An 18,925-nucleotide genomic window follows, 5' to 3' on the forward strand; every position below is an offset into this window, starting at 1 on the left:
ATAAATTCAGCATGAGGCTCGGGGCCTTCACTTACCTTCCGGGAGCGGAGAGCAGTCGGACCTGCGTGGGAACGCCTAGAACCGGGAGCGGATAAATTTAGCATGAGGCTAGGGGCCTTCACTTACCTTCTGGGAGCAGAGAGCAGGCGCGCTTGAGTTTTGAAAAAAAGAAGAAAAAAGTCAACAGTGACATCACAGGAAAGCTGCAAGGTGATTGGTTGGTGAGTAACTGCTGTTAGGGAATAACTCTAAATAGCTGGGTAAGTAACCAAAGTAAAAAGACAGGTCTACAGTTTTTTAATATAGCAGGTAGTTTTTTTTTAGGGAATCAAGGTCCCTAGTGTAAATAATCCAATTTGTGGGTAATTTAAGAGAGTAAATTGAGGGGAGGAAAAAGAGTGCGCGAGCTATAGTGATAGGGGTACAGATAGACGTTTCTGTGGCCGCAAACGTGACTCCCTGGTGCTATGGCCAAGGATGTCACGGAGTGGCTGCAGGACATTCTGAAGGGGGAAGGTGAACAGTCAGAGGTCTTGGTACACATTGGTACCAAAGACATAGGTAGAAAGAGGGATGAGGTCCTGCAACAAGAATTTAGGGAGCTAGGTAGCAGATTAAAAAACAGGACCTCAAAGGTTGTAATCTCTGGATTACTCCCGGTGCCACGTGCTAGTGAGTATAAGAATAGGAGGATAGAGCAAATGAATGCATGGATGAATAGATGGTGCAGGAGGGAGTGCTTTAGTTTCCAAGATCACTGGGTCTGTTTCTGGCAAAGATGGGACCTGTACAAATTGGACAGGTTGCACCTGAACCGGAACGGGACCAACATCCTTGCTGGGAGGTATGCTAGTGCTGTTGGCAGGGGGGGGGGGGGGGGGTTAAACTAATTTGGCAGGGGGATGGGATACAGAGTGGAGGTACAGTAGGGAATAATGCATAGCCAAATATAGAAAAGAAACTAAGTCAGTCTGCATAGACCTGTTAAGGCACAAGCGAATAATGCAAGGCTGAATTGCATCTATTTTAACGCAAGGGGTCTGATGAGTAAGGCAGATGAATTGAGGGCATTGATTCGCACATGGGATTATGATATTATTGCTATCACAGAGACATGGTTGAGGGAAGGGCAGGACTGACAGCTCAATATTCCAAGGTATAGAATCTTCAGGGGTGACAGGGGAGGGTGTAGAAGAGGAGGTGGCATTGCACTGTTGATCAAGGAGTCAATTACTACAGTAAAGAGGGACGATATCTTAGAAGATTCCTCAAATGAGGCCATATGGGTAGAACTTAAAAACAAAACGGGGTCAATCACTTGGCTGGGCATGTACTATAGGCCTCCAAACAGTCAGGGAGCAATAGAGGAGCAGATATGTAGGCAAATCTCAGAGAGATGTAAAAATAATAGGGTAATAATAGTAGGGGATTTCAACTTCCCCAATATTAACTGGGATAGTCTTAGTGCAAAAGACTTAAAGGGGGCGGAATTCTTCAAATGTATACAGTAGAGCTTTTTGAGCCAGCACGTAGAAAGTCCTACAAGAGATTGGGGCGGTACTGGATCTAATATGAGGGAATGAAGCCGGACAAATGGTAGAAGTGTCAGTGGGGGAGTATTTCGGGGATAGTGACCATAACTCTGTAAGATTTAAGGTAGTTATGGAAAAGAACAAAGAGGGACCAGAAATAAAAGTACTGAATTGGGGGAAGGCTGATTTCAATATGATAAAACAGGATCTGGCCAAAGTGGAATGGGAGCAGCTACTTGTGGGAAAGCTGACAGCAGACCAGTGGGAGTCATTCAAAAAGGAAATAGTGATAGTTCAGGGCCAACATGTTCCCGTAAAGGTGAAGGGTAGGACCAACAAGTCCAAGGCACCCTGGATCTCAAGGGATATAGAGGATTGGATAAGGAAAAAAAAAGGCTTATGGCAGATTCGGAGCACTGAAAACAGCGGAGGCCCTAGAGGAATATGGAAAGTGTAGGGGGTACTTAAAAAAGTAATTAGGGTAGTGTAGGTAGGTGGTAGGAGAATTGAGGGAAAGTGGGGATGTGAGAGGGAAAAATGGGATGAATATAGGATGAGTATAAATGGGTGGTTGATAGTCGGCATGGACTCGGTAGGCTGAAGGGCCTTTTTCGGTGCTGTATGACTCTATGAGAGCGAAGAGGAGATATGAAAAAATACTGGAGGGCAAGATAAAGGAAAATCCCAAGGCGTTTTATAAGTATATGAAGGGCAAGAGGATAACCAGGGAAAGAATAGGGCCCATAGGGACCAAAGTGGCAATGTGTGTGTGGAGCCGGAGGACATAGATGAGGTTTTAAATGATTATTTTTCATCTGTGTTCACTATGGAGAAGGACGATGTAAGTGCAGAGATCAGGGAGGGGGATTTTGGTATACTTGAACAAATTAGCATTGAAAGGGAGGAAATATTAGCTGTTTTAGCGAGCTTAAAAGTGGATAAATCCCCAGGCCCACATGAGATGCATCCCAGGCTGTTGTGAGGCAAGGGAGGAGACAGCAGGGGCTCTGACACAAATTTTCAAATCCTCTCTGGCCACAGGAGAGGTGCCAGAGGACTGGAGGACAGCGAATGTGGTACCATCATTCAAGAAGGGTAGCAGGGATAAACCAGGTAATTACAGGCCAGTGAGTCTAACATCAGTGGTAGGGAAACTATTGGTAAAAATTCTGAAGGACAGGATTAATCTCCACTTGGAGAGGCAGGGATTAATCAGGGATAGTCAGCTGGGCTTTGTCAGGGGGAGATCATGTCTAACAAATTTGATTGAATTTTTTGAGGAGGTGACTAGATGTGTAGCTTAGGGCAAAGCAGTTGATGTAGTCTACATGGACTTCAGTAAGGCTTTTGATAAGGTCCCACAATGGGAGATTGGTTAAGAAGGTACGAGCCCATGGGATCCAGGACAATTTGGCAAATTGGATCCAAAATTGGCTTAGTGGCAGGAGGCAGAGGGTGATGGTCGAGGATTGTTTTTGCGAGTGGAAGCCTGTGAGCAGCAGTGTACCGCAGGGATCGGTGCTGGGTCCCTTGCTGTTTGTACTGTACATTAATGATTTAGACGTGAATATAGGAGGTATGATCAGTAAGTTCACAGATGACACGAAAATTGGTGGTGTTGTAAATAGTGAGGAGGAAAGCTTTAGATTACAGGACAATATAGATGGGCGGAGCAGTGGCAAATGGAATTTAATCCTGGGAAGCGTGAGGTGATGCATTTTGGGAGGACTAACAAGGCACGGGAATATACAATGAATGGTAGGACCCTAGGAAGTACAGAGGGTTAGAGAGACCTTGGTGTACTTGTCCATAGATCACTGAAGGCAGCAGCACAGGTAGATAAGGTGGTTGGGGAGGGATATGGGATACATGCCTTTATTAGCCAAGGCATAGAATATAAGAGCATAGAGGTTATGATGGAGCTGTATAAAATGCTAGTCAGGCCACAGCTGGAGTACTGTGTACAGTTCTGGTCACCACACTATAGGAAGGATGTGATTGCACTGGAGAGGGTGCAGAGGAGATTCACCAGGATGTTTCCTGGGCTGAAGCATTTCAGCTATGAAGAGAGACTGGATAGGCTAGGGTTGTTTTCCTTAGAGTAGAGAAGGCTGAGGGGAACCTGACTAAGGTATACAAAATTATGAGGGGCATTGATAGGAAGAATCTTTTTCCCTTAGCGGAGGTGTCAATAACAAGGGGGCATAGATTTAAGGTAAGGGGCAGGAGGTTTAGAGGGGATTTGAGGAAAAAAATTTTCATCCAGAGGGTGGTTGGAATCTGGAACACACTGCCTAAAGGGGTAGTAGAGGCAGGAACCCTCAACATTTAGTAAGTATTTAGATGAGCACTTGAAACGCCATAGCATACAAGGCTACGGGCCAAGTGCTGGAAAATGGGATTAGAATAGATAGGTGCTTGATGACCGGCACAGACACAATGGGCTGAAGGGCCTGTTTCTGTGCTGTATAACTCTATGACTCTATAAGTTCCCATGTACATCTCTGACAGGCCCCACCCTTTCCTTAATTATCCTCTTGCTCTCAATATACTGATAAAACATCTTTGGGTTTTCCTTGATTTTACCTGCCAATAATTTTTCATGCCCTCTCTTTGCTTTTCTAATTTCCTTTTTTACTTCACCCCTGCACTTTCTATACTCCTATAGGCTTTCTATAGTATTAAGATATTTGTGATCGTCATAAGTTTTCATTTTTTGCTTTAACTTACCCTGTAAGCTTTTAGATAACCAGGAGGCTCTGGATTTGGCAGTACCACCCTTTATCTTTGTGGGGATATGCCTACACTGTGCCTGTAGTATCTCGCTCTGAATGTCTCCCACTGGTTTTCCTTCAAGTAGCTGGATCCATCCACTTTCGCCAGGTCACCTCTCAAGTTTCTTAAAATTTGCCTTCTTCAATTTAGAACATTTGCTTCTGTTTTATCTTTGTCCTTTTCCATGATTATGCTAAAACTAATTGAATTATGGTCATTATCTCCAAAATGGTCACCCACTGTTACTTTATCCACTTGCCCAGCTTCATTACCGAAGACTAAGATCAAGAATTGCGCCCCCTCTCGTTGGGCTTGTTACGTGCTGGCTAAAAAAGTTCTCTTGAACACAGTTCAAGAATATTGTCCCCTCTGTGCCCTTCCCACTGTTTGTATCCAAGTTGATATTGGGGTAGTTGAAATCCCCAACTATAATTGCCCTAAAGTTTTTGCACTCAGAAATCTGCCTACATATTTGTTCTTCAATCTCTCTCTCACTATTTGGGCGTCTAAAGTACACTCCCAGTAATGTAGCTGCACCCTGTTTATTTCTGAGCTCGACCCATATGGCCTCGTTTGATGATTCATTTAGCATATCATCCCTCCTCAAAGCTGTTATTGATTCCTTACCTAATAATGCTACACCCCCTCTTTTTTTATCTCCCTTTCTATCACGCCTGAAAACTCTATAGCCAGGAATGTTGAGCTGCCATTCTTGCCCCTCTTTAAGCCAAGTTTCGGTTTTAGCAACGATATCGTGTTGCCATTTGTCTATCTGTGCTCTCAACTCGTCGGCTTTATTTACTACACTCCTTGCATTTAAATACCCTTTAACACTGCCAAATTGCAGTGTTGCACACTTTTTAACCTTTGCTTCTTCTGCCTTTCAGAGTCACTCGCTAATTTTGCTAATTTTCTGCGTCCTGTTCCCTGCCCTGAAATTGCCCTATCTAAGGAAAGTTATTGGAAGGGATTCGGAGAGACAGGATTTATATGCATTTGGAAAGGCATGGTCTGATTAGGGATAGTCAGCATGGCTTTGTGCGAGGGAAATTATGTCTCACGAATTTGATTGAGTTTTTCGAGAAGGTGACCAAAAGGATTGACAAGGGCAGGGCGATGGACGTTGTCCACATGGACTTTAGCAAGGCCTTTGACAAGGTCCCACATGGTAGGCTGGTCCAGAAAATTCGAACACATGGGATCCAGGGTGAGCTAACAAACTGGATACAAAATTGGCTTGGTGATCGGAGGCACAGGGTGATAGTGGAGGGTTGTTTTTCAGATTGGAGGCTGGTGACCAGTGGTGTGCCGCAGGGATCGGTGCTGGGCCCTCTGTTGTTTGTCATACATATTAATGACTTGGATGTGAATGTAGGAGGCATGATTAATAAGTTTGCAGATGACACCAAAATTGGTGGTATAGTGGACAGTGAAGAAGGTTGTCTAAGGTTACAACAGGATATAGATCAACTGGGAAAGTGGGCGAGGGATTGGCAAATGGAATTTAACGCAGACAAGTGCGAAGTGATGCATTTTGGGAAGTTAAACCAGGACAGGACATATACAGTGAATGGCAGGACCCTGGGGAGTGTTGTTGAGCAGAGAGACCTTGGGGTGCAAGTACATAGTTCCCTGAAAGTGGCAACACAGGTAGACAGGGTGGTAAAGAAGGCGTATGGCATGCTTGCCTTCATCGGCCGAGGCATTGAATACAAGAGTTGGGACGTTGGTTAGGCCGCATTTGGAGTACTGTGTGCAGTTCTGGTCGCCGCACTACAGGAAAGATGTGATTAAGCTAGAGAGGGTGCAGAAAAGATTCATAAGGATGTTGCCTGGTTTGGAGGTCTTGAGTTTTAAAGAGAGATTGGATAGGCTGGGTCTGTTTTCCCTGGAGCGAAGGAGGCTGAGAGGGGACATGATAGAGGCATATAAAATTATGAGAGGCATAGATAGGGTAGATAGCCAGAGTCTGTTTCCCATGGTAGGGGTGACTAAAACTAGAGGGCATAGATTTAAGGTGAGAGGGAGGAGGTTTAAAGGGGATCAAAGGGGTAAATCTTTTACACACAGAATAGTGGGTATCTGGAATGAACTGCCGGAGGTGGTGGTGGTGGCAGGAACAGTAGCAACATTTAAGAGGCATCTGGACAGGTACTTGAATGAGCAAGGCATAGAGGGATATGGAATTAATGCAGACGGGTAGGATTAGTATAGACAGGCATTATGGTCAGCATGGACGCGGTGGGCCGAAGAGCCTGTTCCTCGGCTGTACAACTCTATGACTCTAAGACTGCGCTCAGGTTCCCATCCCCCTGCCAATCTAATTCAAAACATCCCCAACAGCACTAGAAAACCATCCTACAAGGATATTTGTCCCAGTCCTGATCAGGTGCAGGTCCCACCTTCCCCAGAATCGGTCTCAATGCCCCAGAAATCTGAAGCCCTCCCTCCTGCACCATCTCTCCAGCTACGCATTAATCTGGTGTATTTTCCTATTACTATGACCACCTCCAGGCGCTTACCTATTGTCTCTCGAGATAAGGAGGCCAAAGAAGAAAGAAGATACTCACTAGCACGTGGCCTGGTGAGTAATCGGGAGATGACTACCTTTGTGGTCCTGCTTGCTAATCTCTTTCCTAATTCCCTAAATACAGCCTGCAGGACCCTATCCCTCTTTCTTGCTGTATCGTTGGTATCAATGTGGACCACGACCACCGGCTGTGCACCCTCGCCCTCCAGAATGTTCTTTTGCCGCTCGGTGATATCCATGACCCTTGCTCCAGGGAGGTAACATAGCATCGTGGAATCACATCTGTGACCGCAAAAACGCCTATCTGTTCCTCTAACCATAGAATCCCCTACCACTATTGCTCTCTTGTCCTTTTTCCCCTCTCCCTGCACAGCAGAGTCACCCATGGTGTTCCGATCATGACTCTCACTGCACTCTACAGAGGAACCTTCCTTCCCATCAGTACTCAGAACTGAATACCGGTTAGAAAGTGGGATGCCCTCCGGGGACTCCTGCACTACCTGCCCTGACCTTCTTGTCTGTCTGGCAGCTATCCAGTCCTTCTCTGACTGTGCTCTCTTCAGCACTGGGTTGACTACCACCTAAAAGGTACTATCCACCAAGTACTCAGCCTCGCGGATGCGCCACAGTGACTCCAGCCATCACTTGAGCTCCAAAATCCGAAGCTCAAGCTTCTGCAGCCGGAGACACTTCCTGCAGATGTGTTTGTCAAGGACACATGGTGCATCCACGACTTCCCGCATAACACAGGAGGCCCATTCCACTTGACCAAGCTGTCCTGCCATTACTTAGCTTTACAATCATTTGTTCCCCTGACTCTCTGTACTATCAGTCACACCAACCCTGTTCTGAATCTGCAACTCTATCAGGTGTGACTGAAGTCTGGAGCAAACTGTCCAGATACTGTTCCCCCTCCCTTATGTGTCAGAATGTCTCCAACTCACACTCCTGCTAAGTGACTCTGAGCTGGAGAAATCTGCTGTAGATACGTTCACTCAGGACACTTCCACTGTCTACAAACTTGCAGATATTGCGGTCACAGACGCAGAACCTTCTGTGCCATATCTTAGTCTATTTCCTTTTATCTACATTTTAATTTTTAAGTTATTTTAGTTTTCTACACACTGGACAAAAAATTTAAATACTGCCTGCAGCTTACACAAAGCACTACAAGTACGGGAGGTAAAAAGCAGCACCTCCTTCCCCCTCTGCATTAAATTCCCAACTTTTGCACTCCATATGTGATGCACTCTTCAGCACTCACTCTGTGCATCAGCAGAGACTGTCCATGGTGGTGGGGTTAGATGAAGAAAGGTGCAAGGAGTGTTGTATAAACACCAGCATGGACCTGTTGGACCGAAAGGCCTGTTGCTGTGCTATACTTTCTAACTTTGTAAAAATGATAGATCAATTAGAATAGGGGATGTGCAAAAGGCAAAGTTGGCTGGAAAAAGCATGGGACCTTGGAGGGTTGTAGGGCTGGAGAAGGTTAGAGATATGGAGGAGCAATGCCATGGAGGGATTTGAAAGCAAGGATGAGTATTTTAAAATTGAGGACTGGGAGCCAATGTAGGTCAGCGAGAGAGAGATTGATGGCTGAATGGGACTTGGTGCAAGTTAGGGTATGGGCAGTAGAGTTTTGGATGAGTTCAAGATTATGGAGGGTGGAAAATTGGAGGCTGGACAAGAGTGCATTGGAATAGGCAAGTCCAGAGGTAACAAAGGCATGAATGAGGGTTTTAGCAGGAGGTGAGCTGAGGTAGGGCGGAGGAGACTAGCTATGTTATGGAGATGGAAATAGGCTGTCTTGGTGATGGAGACGATATGGAGTCGGAAGCTTCAGAGGGAAATGGATGGAGTCAGTGGCAATGGACAGGAATTTGTGGTGGGGACTGAAGACAATGACTATTTTGTTGGAAGAAATTTCTGCTCATCAGTACTGGCTGTCAGACAGAGCAGACATAAGCAAAGTGCTCTCTGCAGAGATCACAGAGGTGAAATTATGTATAAATGCGTCAGAAGACCTAGACCGGCGAATTGGACTGAAAACCAATATAACCTCAGAGATGGATTGCATTTACCACAGAATGCCGCGAGACTGGAGAGGAGATTTGTGAGGCAAACATTACGAGTAAGAGTGTTAATGGCCCATGGGGAAGTGCAGGTCAGCATAGTGTCCATGTTCACAAAGGGCAACGCAGCATTCACAGGCAACGACAGAACCATTGATCACACTCAAATCCTGGGCAATATCACAGTCAATTAGCAGGATTATCTGCACAATAATCAAATAAGTAGCAGTCAGCACAGATTCAGAAGGGAGCTCCTGCCTTCGAGGAAGTAACTATCTATGTCAACTGTGCAAAACATGGTAAATTTATAACATGACTGTTACTTATTTGGCTGTTCATCTTTTGTAGAATAAATTTGCTTGATATTTCAAACTTGAAAATGTCCAATGTGATGCTGTACTATTTTGTTGGACTTGACTGAGATCTCATGAGAGGCTAAGGATAAGTATAGCAGGTGGAAGTGATTACCAGTCAACTTTTGCTATTTGTTTCATTACTGACCACTTATCTAGATCAATATTTGGATACACAGTATAGGGAGTTGGAGTTCTTAAGGATGAGAGCTTAAATAATCTAGAGTAAAGTTGGATACAAACCAAAAAAGTGAGGAGGAGAGTAATTGGGCAAGAAAGAAAAATGCACAGCAGCAAACTGACACTGGTTACACAAGTGTCAGAATCTAATCAAATTTCAAAGCCACTGTGATAATCCACTGACTATGGGGTGCCCGGCGATGGAGAGACAAAATACCACCATAAACCAAAAATACATAAGTCTTTACTTCTTGTTCTCAAAAATGTTCCGACAGAAAGATTCTAGTTTATAAAAAGAATATTCCCACCCTTGTAACTAGCAAATAAAGGAAAGGGTCACTATCATATCACATTTATTAGAGATTTAACATCTGAACAGATTAATAAAAATACATGTTTGTGCCAATGATACTGTATTTTTTTCTCTGATTAACTGTTCTGGCATGTGCAAACACTGAGTAGCAATGATACAGGCCTGGGAGGCTTTGCAGCGACAAGATGAATTTTTAGATATTTTAATCCCCTTTTTGAGAGAGTGCTGGGTGTACTGTCACTGAGCTTTCAGGAAAGGTGGAGGTGAGAAATACTCATATTTCATCCACTTGAACTATATGCAGCAATACAATTATAGTGTCCTTGCTCTTCAACTCTGGAGGGCATCACAGCCGAAATGTTCCTGTCCTCAGCTGTACAACAAGGTCGACATTCCAGCAGGATTCAATGGATAATATTCAGAAGGCCCGCTAGCTGATTTCCTCACCCTCCCTCTCTCTGCAGGGGTTCTGAGATCAATGGATACACACCTGCTCTGGCTGGGCATAGATCAAAAACTGAGGTCGGGATTTGTTTGGTTTAGTGCTACACTATCTTTATTGGGGGAAGCTGCAGTACTTGTGGTTATGGGTTTCTTATTTATGGTGGTAATGAATCAAGAGCATGGCAGATAAGGAGGTATTGGTGTGTTGGCTCGATTGCAATAGCAGCCTCGACCCTGTGTGGCAACACCATTTCTACTGGGCTATACATCTCTATTCCTCACCACTCGTTGTCTGTGGCCTCACTCAGAGGAATATCAAGGGGTAAGCCTGACGTTGCCCGTTTGTTTGTTTTCTCCCCAGTAGCTGTGCCTCCTCCCACGAAGGTGGTTCTCAGGGGCCAGTTCCCCAGGCAAAGGCAGCTCGCCAAGTGGCCCAAAATCTTCTCTCCCAACATCTAGCAAGATAGAATTAGCAGAAATCCTGGCTGATATTTTTCCCTAGCCCAGGGACACAGAGGCAAACTGCACCTGCTGTAGCTGTGGAAGTGAGCAGAAAGGCATGGCACTATGCTTAATGGGAAATTTAGCCAAGTTAGGAATAATAGGAGCAGTTTGCTGAGCTTTGCTAGTATGACTTAATTGTTAAGAAACAGCCATAGCAGAATGCAGCTTGCAGCTAATCTAACCCACAACCATCAGTCACAAGGTATCAGCAGAACCATGACAGATGTGGGGAGTGAGGCCAGAATGTTCGTTGCTGACTCCTCTGCTCCTGCTTTTTTATCTGACTCCTCTGCTCCTGCTTTTTATCTGACTCCTCTGCTCCTGCTTTTTATCTTGCCTGTGTAAAACAATATTATATTAGTAACAAGTATGTATTGAGAATGGAGTGTATTGTTAACCTCAATAACAGATGTACTGCACGTTATCACGTGGTTGAAGTTGAATTGTACCGCACTGATTGGTTAAACAAGGAGGTGTAGCATGAATCTTAATGTATAAACAGTAGTATCTGTATCACGAACGGTCACTTACTCTGGTGGACCCGACAGACTCTGGTGGAGTCAGTACCGTTGTCTCAGAGTAAGTCCGCCGGCTAATGCGCAAATAAAGTAATTGATTTTACCTACACATCTGACTCGGTATATTTACTGAACCAGACTAAAGGCAAAAAGAACTCAGATTAACATAGCCATGCAGGCTGGAATTGTGTAACTGAATACAGAATAAGGATCAAACAGGAAATCTTTCTGGTCCGGAAAGCTCAGAATCAGGTGTCGCCTTCAGGAGCTGACCTATACTCTTCAGTGACCACGAGGTTACACAGGTGGCCTAACTCTTTATCTTCTGCCAATACTTCTCAATAGGGAGAAGGCAGTGAAGACTGGCTCACCTCCAAACCGAGTCTTTGTAAGAATCTGAGGGGGTCAGTGTGGCAATGTCCTAATCAAATTTCAACATGTCTAAATTTACGCTGATGAAGTTTTAAATACTCTGTAGTTACATGAACTATTCTTTATCCCCTGTACAAAACATTTTGAATTTACAGTAAAGTATTGCTGCCTAATTGTGGGAAGCTTTCATCATCCACTTGTTATGTTCTTTGTCCTAACTGATGAAAAGCCATCGATCGGAACTGTTGACTTTGTTTCTCTCTCCACAGATGCTGCCAGACCTACTGAACAGTTCCAACATTTTCTGTTTTTATTTCAGATTTCCAGCAGCCACTGTACTTTGCTTTTGAGTTATTTTCCTTTGCTCAGCATGCTCCTCTGGTTCAGCTGCAGGCTGGTTGAAATCGGGAAAATGGTCAAGCAACGTCCGTTCCAGTACTTTATCAATTTCAGATTCTTTCCGTAGGAAGCACCAGAGCAAAAATGCAATCCCAGCAAGGCTCAGAGGAAGAACCTTCCACCAGGGGTTTTGGTAATCACTGCCCAGGGAATTGTCCACTGTCCAAACACGGTAGCTTGCCTTACTGGTGCTAAATTTTATGGTTCCATCGTCACTCTTGCTTTTGTTATCCTTCGGTGAAGAGTTGTGCTCGCCCGGAGTTGTAGAGAAGAAAGTTTTTGCTGCATTGTTGTTCCTGAGAAAAGTTCTAACAGTTAATGAGAGGCAGAGCAGAAATGGTAGGTTATACTACATTAGAACACCAGATCACATTCATTTTCTCCTCTTCTCCTAAAGGTGGTTCTAACACTCAATCCCTAACCAATAAACAGATACAAAGCTCCATGCAGGCTCTCAGGGTCAGACTGGATTGGAATAACAAGAAATGGGGCAGAAGTAGGCCATATGGCCCTCAAGACTTTTCCACCATTCAGTAAAATCAGGGCTGAATTTCTAGCTCAACTCTACTTTCCCATCAGGTTCCCATTTCCCTTGATTCCGTTAGTGCCCAAAAATCTAACAATCTCAGTCTTAAATATACTCAACAACTGAACATCTACAGCCCTCCACAGTAGAGAACTCCAAACATTCAGAACCCTCTGACGGAAGAAATTTCTTCTCATCTCAGCCTTAATTGGCCAACCCCTTATCCTGAAACTATGGCCCCTAGGTCTAGACCCCCCAACATGAGAACAGCCTGTCAGTATCTACCCTTGTCAAGCCCCTCAAGAATATTATTTGTTACAATGAGAATACCTTTCATTCTTCTAGGTCCAGAGAACATAAGACTGTGCTGTTCCATCCCTCCTCATAGAACAGTCCCCTCATCTCAGGAAATCAATCGAGTGAATCTTTGTTGCATCCCTTCTCATTCAATTATATCCTTCCTTAGGTGAGGGGACCAAAACTGTACATAGTCCTCCAGGTTTGGTCTCACAAAGGGCTATATAATTGCACAAAGACTTGCTCACTGTTATTCTCCAACCCCCTTGAATGACCAGAGGACTGGAGGACAGCGAACGTGGTACCATTATTCAAGAAGGGTTACAGGCCGGTGAGTCTACCAACAGTGGTAAGGAAACTATTGGAAAAAATTCTGAGGGACAGGATTAATCTCCACTTAGGGAGGCAGGGATTAATCAGGGATAGTCAGCATGGCTCTGTCAGGGGGAGATCACGTCTAACAAATTTGATCGAATTTTTCGAGGCGGTGACTAGATGTGAAGATGAGAGTTGATGTAGTCTACATGGACTTCAGTAAGGCTTTTGAAAAGGTTCCGCAGGGGAGATTGGTTAAGAAGGTAAGAGCCCATGGGATCCAGGGCAATTTGGCAAATTGGATCCAAAATTGGCTTAGTGGCAGGAGGCAGAGGGTGATGGTCGAGGGTTGTTTTTGCAAGTGGAAGCCTGTGACCAGTGGTGTACCACAGGGATCAGTGCTGGGACCCCTGCTGTTTGTAGTAGTGTACATTAATGATTTAGACGCGAGTATAGGAGGTACGATCAGTAAGTTCACAGATGACACGAAAATTGGCGGTGTCACAGTGAGGGGAAAGCCTTAGATTACAGGACGATATAGATGGGATGTGCAGTGGCAAATGGAATTTAATCCTAAGAAGTGTGAGGTGATGCATTTTGGGAGGACTTACAAGGCAAGGGCATATACAATAGATGGTAGGACCCTAGGAAGTACAAGGGTCAGAGGGACCTTGGTGTACTTGTCCATAGATCACTGAAGGCAGCAGCACAGGTAGATAAAGTGGTTAGGAAGGTATATGGGATACATGCCTTTATTAGCCAAGGCACAGAACATAGCAGCAGGGAGGTTATGATGGAGCTGTATAAAATGCTAGTTAGGCCACAGCTGGAGTACTATGTACAGTTCTGGGCACCACACGATAGGAAGGATGTGATTGCACTGGAGAGGGTGCAGAGGAGATTCACCAGGATGTTGCCTGGGCTGGAGCATTTCAGCTATGAAGAGAGGCTGAAAAGGCTAGGATTGTTTTCCTTAGAGCAGAGAAGGCTGAGGGGGGACCTGATTGAGGTGTACAAAATTATGAGGGGCATTGATAGGTTAGATAGGAAGAAACTTTTTTCCCTTAGTGGATGGTTCATAACTCGGGGGCATAGATTTAAGCTAAGGGGCAGGAGGTTTAAAGGGGATTTGAGGAAAAAAAATTTCATCCAGAGAGTGGTTGGAATCTGGAATGCACTGCCTGAAGAGGTGGTAGAGACAGGAACCCTCATAACATTTAAGCAGTATTTAGATGAGCACTTGAAATGCCATAGCATACAAGGCAACGGGCCAAGTGCTGGAAAATGGGATTAGAATAGTTAGGTGCTTGATGGCCGGCACAGACACGATGTGCCTTCTGTGTTGTATAACTCTATGCACAAGCAGTGGTTATTTGCATAACGTACGGGAAGTTGTTGGTGCATCCAGAACAGTACTTCAACAGTGGTCTCCCATGTCAAAAAGTACAGCAATTAATTAAAAATAGGATTTTACAAGAGAGGGAATGCTTCACAAAATCGCCTACCTTCAGATAGAGTAAGGTTTCAAGTTCTTGCTTCAGGTTGACAAGGTAGTTAAGAAGGCATATGGAATCCTTTCTTTTAACAGCCGAGGTATAGAATAGAAGAGCAGGGAGGTTATGCTGGAACTGTATAATTCATTGGTTAGGCCACAACTTGAGTACTGTGTGCAGTTCTGGTCACCTCATTACAGAGAGGATATAATTGCACTAGAGAGGGTACCGAGGAGATTTACGAGGATGTTGCCAGAACTGGAAAAATGCAGGTATGAGGAAAGATTGGACTGGCTGGGGTTGTTTTCCTTTGAACAAAAAGGCTGAGGGGAGATCTGATTGAAATGTACAAAATTGTGAGGGGCCTGGCTGGAGTGGAGGTGAAGGGTCTATTCACTTTAGCAGAGGTCAGTGACGAGGGGGCATAGATTTAAAGTGATTGGTAGAAAAATTAGAGGGGAGATGAGGAAAAGCTTTTTCACCCAGAGGGTGGTGGGGGTCTTGAACTCACTGCCTGAAAGGGTGGTTGAGACAGAAACCCTCCAACTCATTCAAAAGGAGTCTGGATATGCACCTCAAGTGCCGTAATCTGCAGGGCTATGGACCAAATGCTGGAAGGTGGGATTAGAATGGGGGGATCGTTTATCAGCCGCCACAGACATGATGGGAGAAGTGGCCTCTTTCTGTGCCTTAAACGTTCTATGATTCTTGGATACAGTTCCCTGATCTCAGCCACACTATCTGATATAAGCACTGAATAGAAAAGGGGAGCGGGTTAGGTTTACATCACATATCAGACCGCTTGTAAAGCATATTATATTTTTGGGGTTTTATTCTTGATATTGTCCTTGGGTTCACCGATAGGAACAGGAGGAGGCTATTCAGCCTATCGAACCTGCTCTGCCATTCATTGAGATCATGGCTGATCATCTACCTCAACGCCACTTTCCCATGCTATCCCCATATCCCTTTATGTCATTAGTATCCAGATATCTAATGATTACCTATAAAGCAACCTTGCAACCCCCATGAGCCAATGTGCCTTTACTTTCTCCATGCCCAGCAAAATGTAATGAAACCCTTGTCACTACACTCTGACTTACTTAGTGGGAGCACTCTCATCTTGAAGACAGAGGTTTGTGGGTTCAAGCCTCATTCCAGAGACTGCAGCATATAATCCAGTGTTGTGCAGTACATAGGGAGTGCTGCACTTTTGGAAGTACCATAGCCAGAATTTTACGCCCCCTAAATGGCGGGCTGGTGGTGGGGCTGCAATTTTACGTGGGGCGGTGGTGAGAAACGGCCCTCCCGCCCTAGACCAAAAAAGGCCCTTAAGTGGCCATTTAACTGGCACTTAAGGGCCTTCGCCGTGGGTATTATACCCTTGGTGTACAGACAGCAGAAGCCTCAAAAACCCCACCTGGTGTAACCAGGCAGCCTTCTTGCGGGATGGCGGGGGGCCCTCCTGATTAGGCACCCTGTGCCACCAAAGCCCCAACTGCCCCCAACCCACAACACTTCCTCCGTCCCCCTAACCGATCCCCCCTTGCCTTGCTGGGTCCTGACCAACTGGCCCCAGCGAGGCCCTAAAAACTTAACTTAATTCGAGGGCCGTCCTTCATCTTGCTTGCGATGGCTGGGTCTTGTCCCAGCAGTGGTCACTGCTCCCAGTGGCGCTGCTGGGATTAAGAACTACCAGCCCACTGACTGGCCGGCAGTTCCATTCAATGGGACTTCCTGCCTCAAGGAGGTGGAAGTCCTGCCCAAGACCAATTAAAAGCCAGGAGAGCGGAAAATCCCAGTCTGGCTCCCCAGGCCCAGCAGAGATGGGCTCTCCACCAACTTTTCAGCTGGTGGACAGGGCGTCTTGCCCAACAAAAAATTCCGGGCCATGTTTCTGATGGGATGTTAAACTGTCCTGTCTGCCCGCTCAGGTGGACGTAGAAGATTCCACGGCACTTTCTGAACAGCAAGGAATTCTCCTGTTGTTCTGACCAACATTCCGCAGCACAAACATCACAAAAAGCAGATTGTCATTTATCTCCTTGGGGTTCGAGGAACTTGTACATAAATTGACTGTGTTTGTGTACTCAACGACAGCACTTCTAATGTACTTTATTGTCTGTAAAGTGAACCGAGGCTGTGAAAAATCAGTATCATAGAATGTCTACAGGACAGGAGGCGGCCATTTGGCCCATTGTGTCTGTGCCGGCTCCCCTGCAGACCTGCAAATTTTCCCTCCTCAGATAATTGTCCAATTCTCTTTTGAAGGACTCTATTGAATCTGTCTCCCCTACGCTTTCAGGCAAAGCATTCCAGATCCTAACCACCTGCTGCATAAATAACATTTCTAATGTCGCCACTGGTTCTTTTGCCAATCAGCTTAAAGCAGTGTTCTCTGGTTCTGGATCCTCAGCCAGTCTACTCTGTCCAGACCCCTCATGATTTTGAAAACCCAATCAAATCTCCTCTTAATCTTCACTTCTCCAAGTAGAACAGGCTCAGCTTCTCCAACCTAACCATGTAACCGATGTTCCCCATCCCTGGAACCATTCTTGTGAATCTTTTCTGCCACACTCTAAAGCCTTCACATCCTTTCTAAAGTGTAGTGCCCAGAACTGGACACAATACTCCAGTTGAGGCCGAACGAGTGTTTTATACATGTCCATCATAATTTCCTTGTTCTTGTACTCTATGCCCCTATTTATAAATCCAAGGATCCCGTATGCTTTATTAACCTCCCATGCAACCTTCAACGATTTGTGCACATATACCCACAGGTCCGTCTGCTCCTGCACCCCTTTTAGAACTGTACCCTTACAATTTAAATTGTCTATATTTTGCCTAAGGTGCTAAAGAAATCCAAGTTATTTCGTTCTCATGTCATTTACAGTCCCCCTCACTATGAAACCTCCTACTGTTGTGTGATCAGTAAGTTTTGTGATTAAATCCCCTTTATCCAAATACAAATGATCCTTTTAGACAAAGAACTGAAGTGGACCCAGCGCTGACTCCTTTCTCAGGGCACTTACCAGATCATATTGATACTCTCTGCAGCTTGAGATGACGACAGTAATCTTACGTATTATGACCAATGAGAAAAGAAGTGGGCTGGGAAATCTCAAAAGCTGCTTTTGTTTACTTCACAGCAGCAATTCCAAGGAATTTCCCAGCGATGCTAAATAATCCAGACAAAAATGTTCACCTGATGAAAGGCCACAGACCTAAAAATTAACCATTTCTCTCCCCACAGATGTTGGCAGACCTGCTGAGAATTTCCAGCATTTTCTGTGAAATTTCAGATTTCCAACATCCGTAGTATTATCTTTTGTAGCTTTAATATCTTCCTTGTTGCCATCAGAAATTAATAAAACAGAAATATTGCAGCGCAAGAGAAATAAATCACAACCATCCTCCCCTGCCACATCCTCAACGTGCTGAATTCAAGACACGTTTCACTGTCTCTCAGTTAAACTCATTTTTCCCAGGTCCTCAAAACTTTGAAACGTTGAACTATCTTTCTTTCTGCCTACATGTCAACAGGGCTTGCATGCACCGACAGAAAACTGGCTTGGACTTGCAATGAAGCAAAGTATATTGTAAATAGAAAGCTTCTTGTGCATCCTGAATTTTGCAAAAGCAGCACTACCTTCCGTCGCCAAACAGAACAGGATGAAAATAATTTACACAAGGATAATTGAGGGAGTTTACGGGTCACGCAATAGCAGGGGAAAGGAATGAATTTTACCCAAATTATTAGTTCCAAGATGTCTGATAATTTCATTATGTTAGACACTGGTTGTAAAAGCGTGCAGTAACTTTTAAAAAATACAAGGTTAAAAAAAATCAAAACAGCCAGTGTTAAATTCCTGCACTTAATACCCACTCACCCCAACTTGAAATTTCTACTATACTCCCAAGGTCATTGTAGGTTGTAACTGATAGCAGCAATGGAGAGGCCCGCAGGTTGGCAGCGATTCCCTACCTCTCAATGCCACCAACCCAATCTCTCACAACCCCCACGGCGCCGAGCCGTTCCGCGAGGTTTAGTCCATAATCAACGCACCTCTGTTCCGCGAAGATAGTGAAAGCCGCTCCCAGCTGCTGTCGAGTTGAGGATGAAGGGATCCCGATAACCCGCACAAAGCCCACACTCGCAGCTATCATCCTCATCCCCATGGCAAGACACCCGGTCCGCCAGCCCAGCTCTCCCCAACATCCGGTCCACCGGCCCAGCTCTCCCCAACATCCGGTCCGCCGGCCCAGCTCTCATCAACACCCGATCCGCCGGCCTAGTGGTTC

At 45.1% G+C, this 18,925-nt stretch overlaps 1 protein-coding gene across 1 annotated transcript; it reads right to left on the reverse strand.

Moving 5' to 3' along the window:
* Window positions 1-10,956: 10,956 nt before the first annotated feature.
* On the reverse strand, window positions 10,957-18,916 carry uqcc4 (ubiquinol-cytochrome c reductase complex assembly factor 4). Its single transcript, XM_068056106.1, has 2 exons — window positions 18,690-18,916; window positions 10,957-12,288 (listed from the first exon to the last, which is right to left on the reverse strand). Exons 1-2 carry the CDS (start codon window positions 18,800-18,802, stop codon window positions 11,904-11,906), a joined length of 498 nt encoding a protein of 165 aa, XP_067912207.1. The 5' UTR covers window positions 18,803-18,916; the 3' UTR covers window positions 10,957-11,903.
* Window positions 18,917-18,925: the final 9 nt, after the last annotated feature.

This window comes from Heterodontus francisci, chromosome 24 (genome assembly GCF_036365525.1).
Source record: "Heterodontus francisci isolate sHetFra1 chromosome 24, sHetFra1.hap1, whole genome shotgun sequence".
Lineage (NCBI taxonomy): Eukaryota > Metazoa > Chordata > Chondrichthyes > Heterodontiformes > Heterodontidae > Heterodontus > Heterodontus francisci.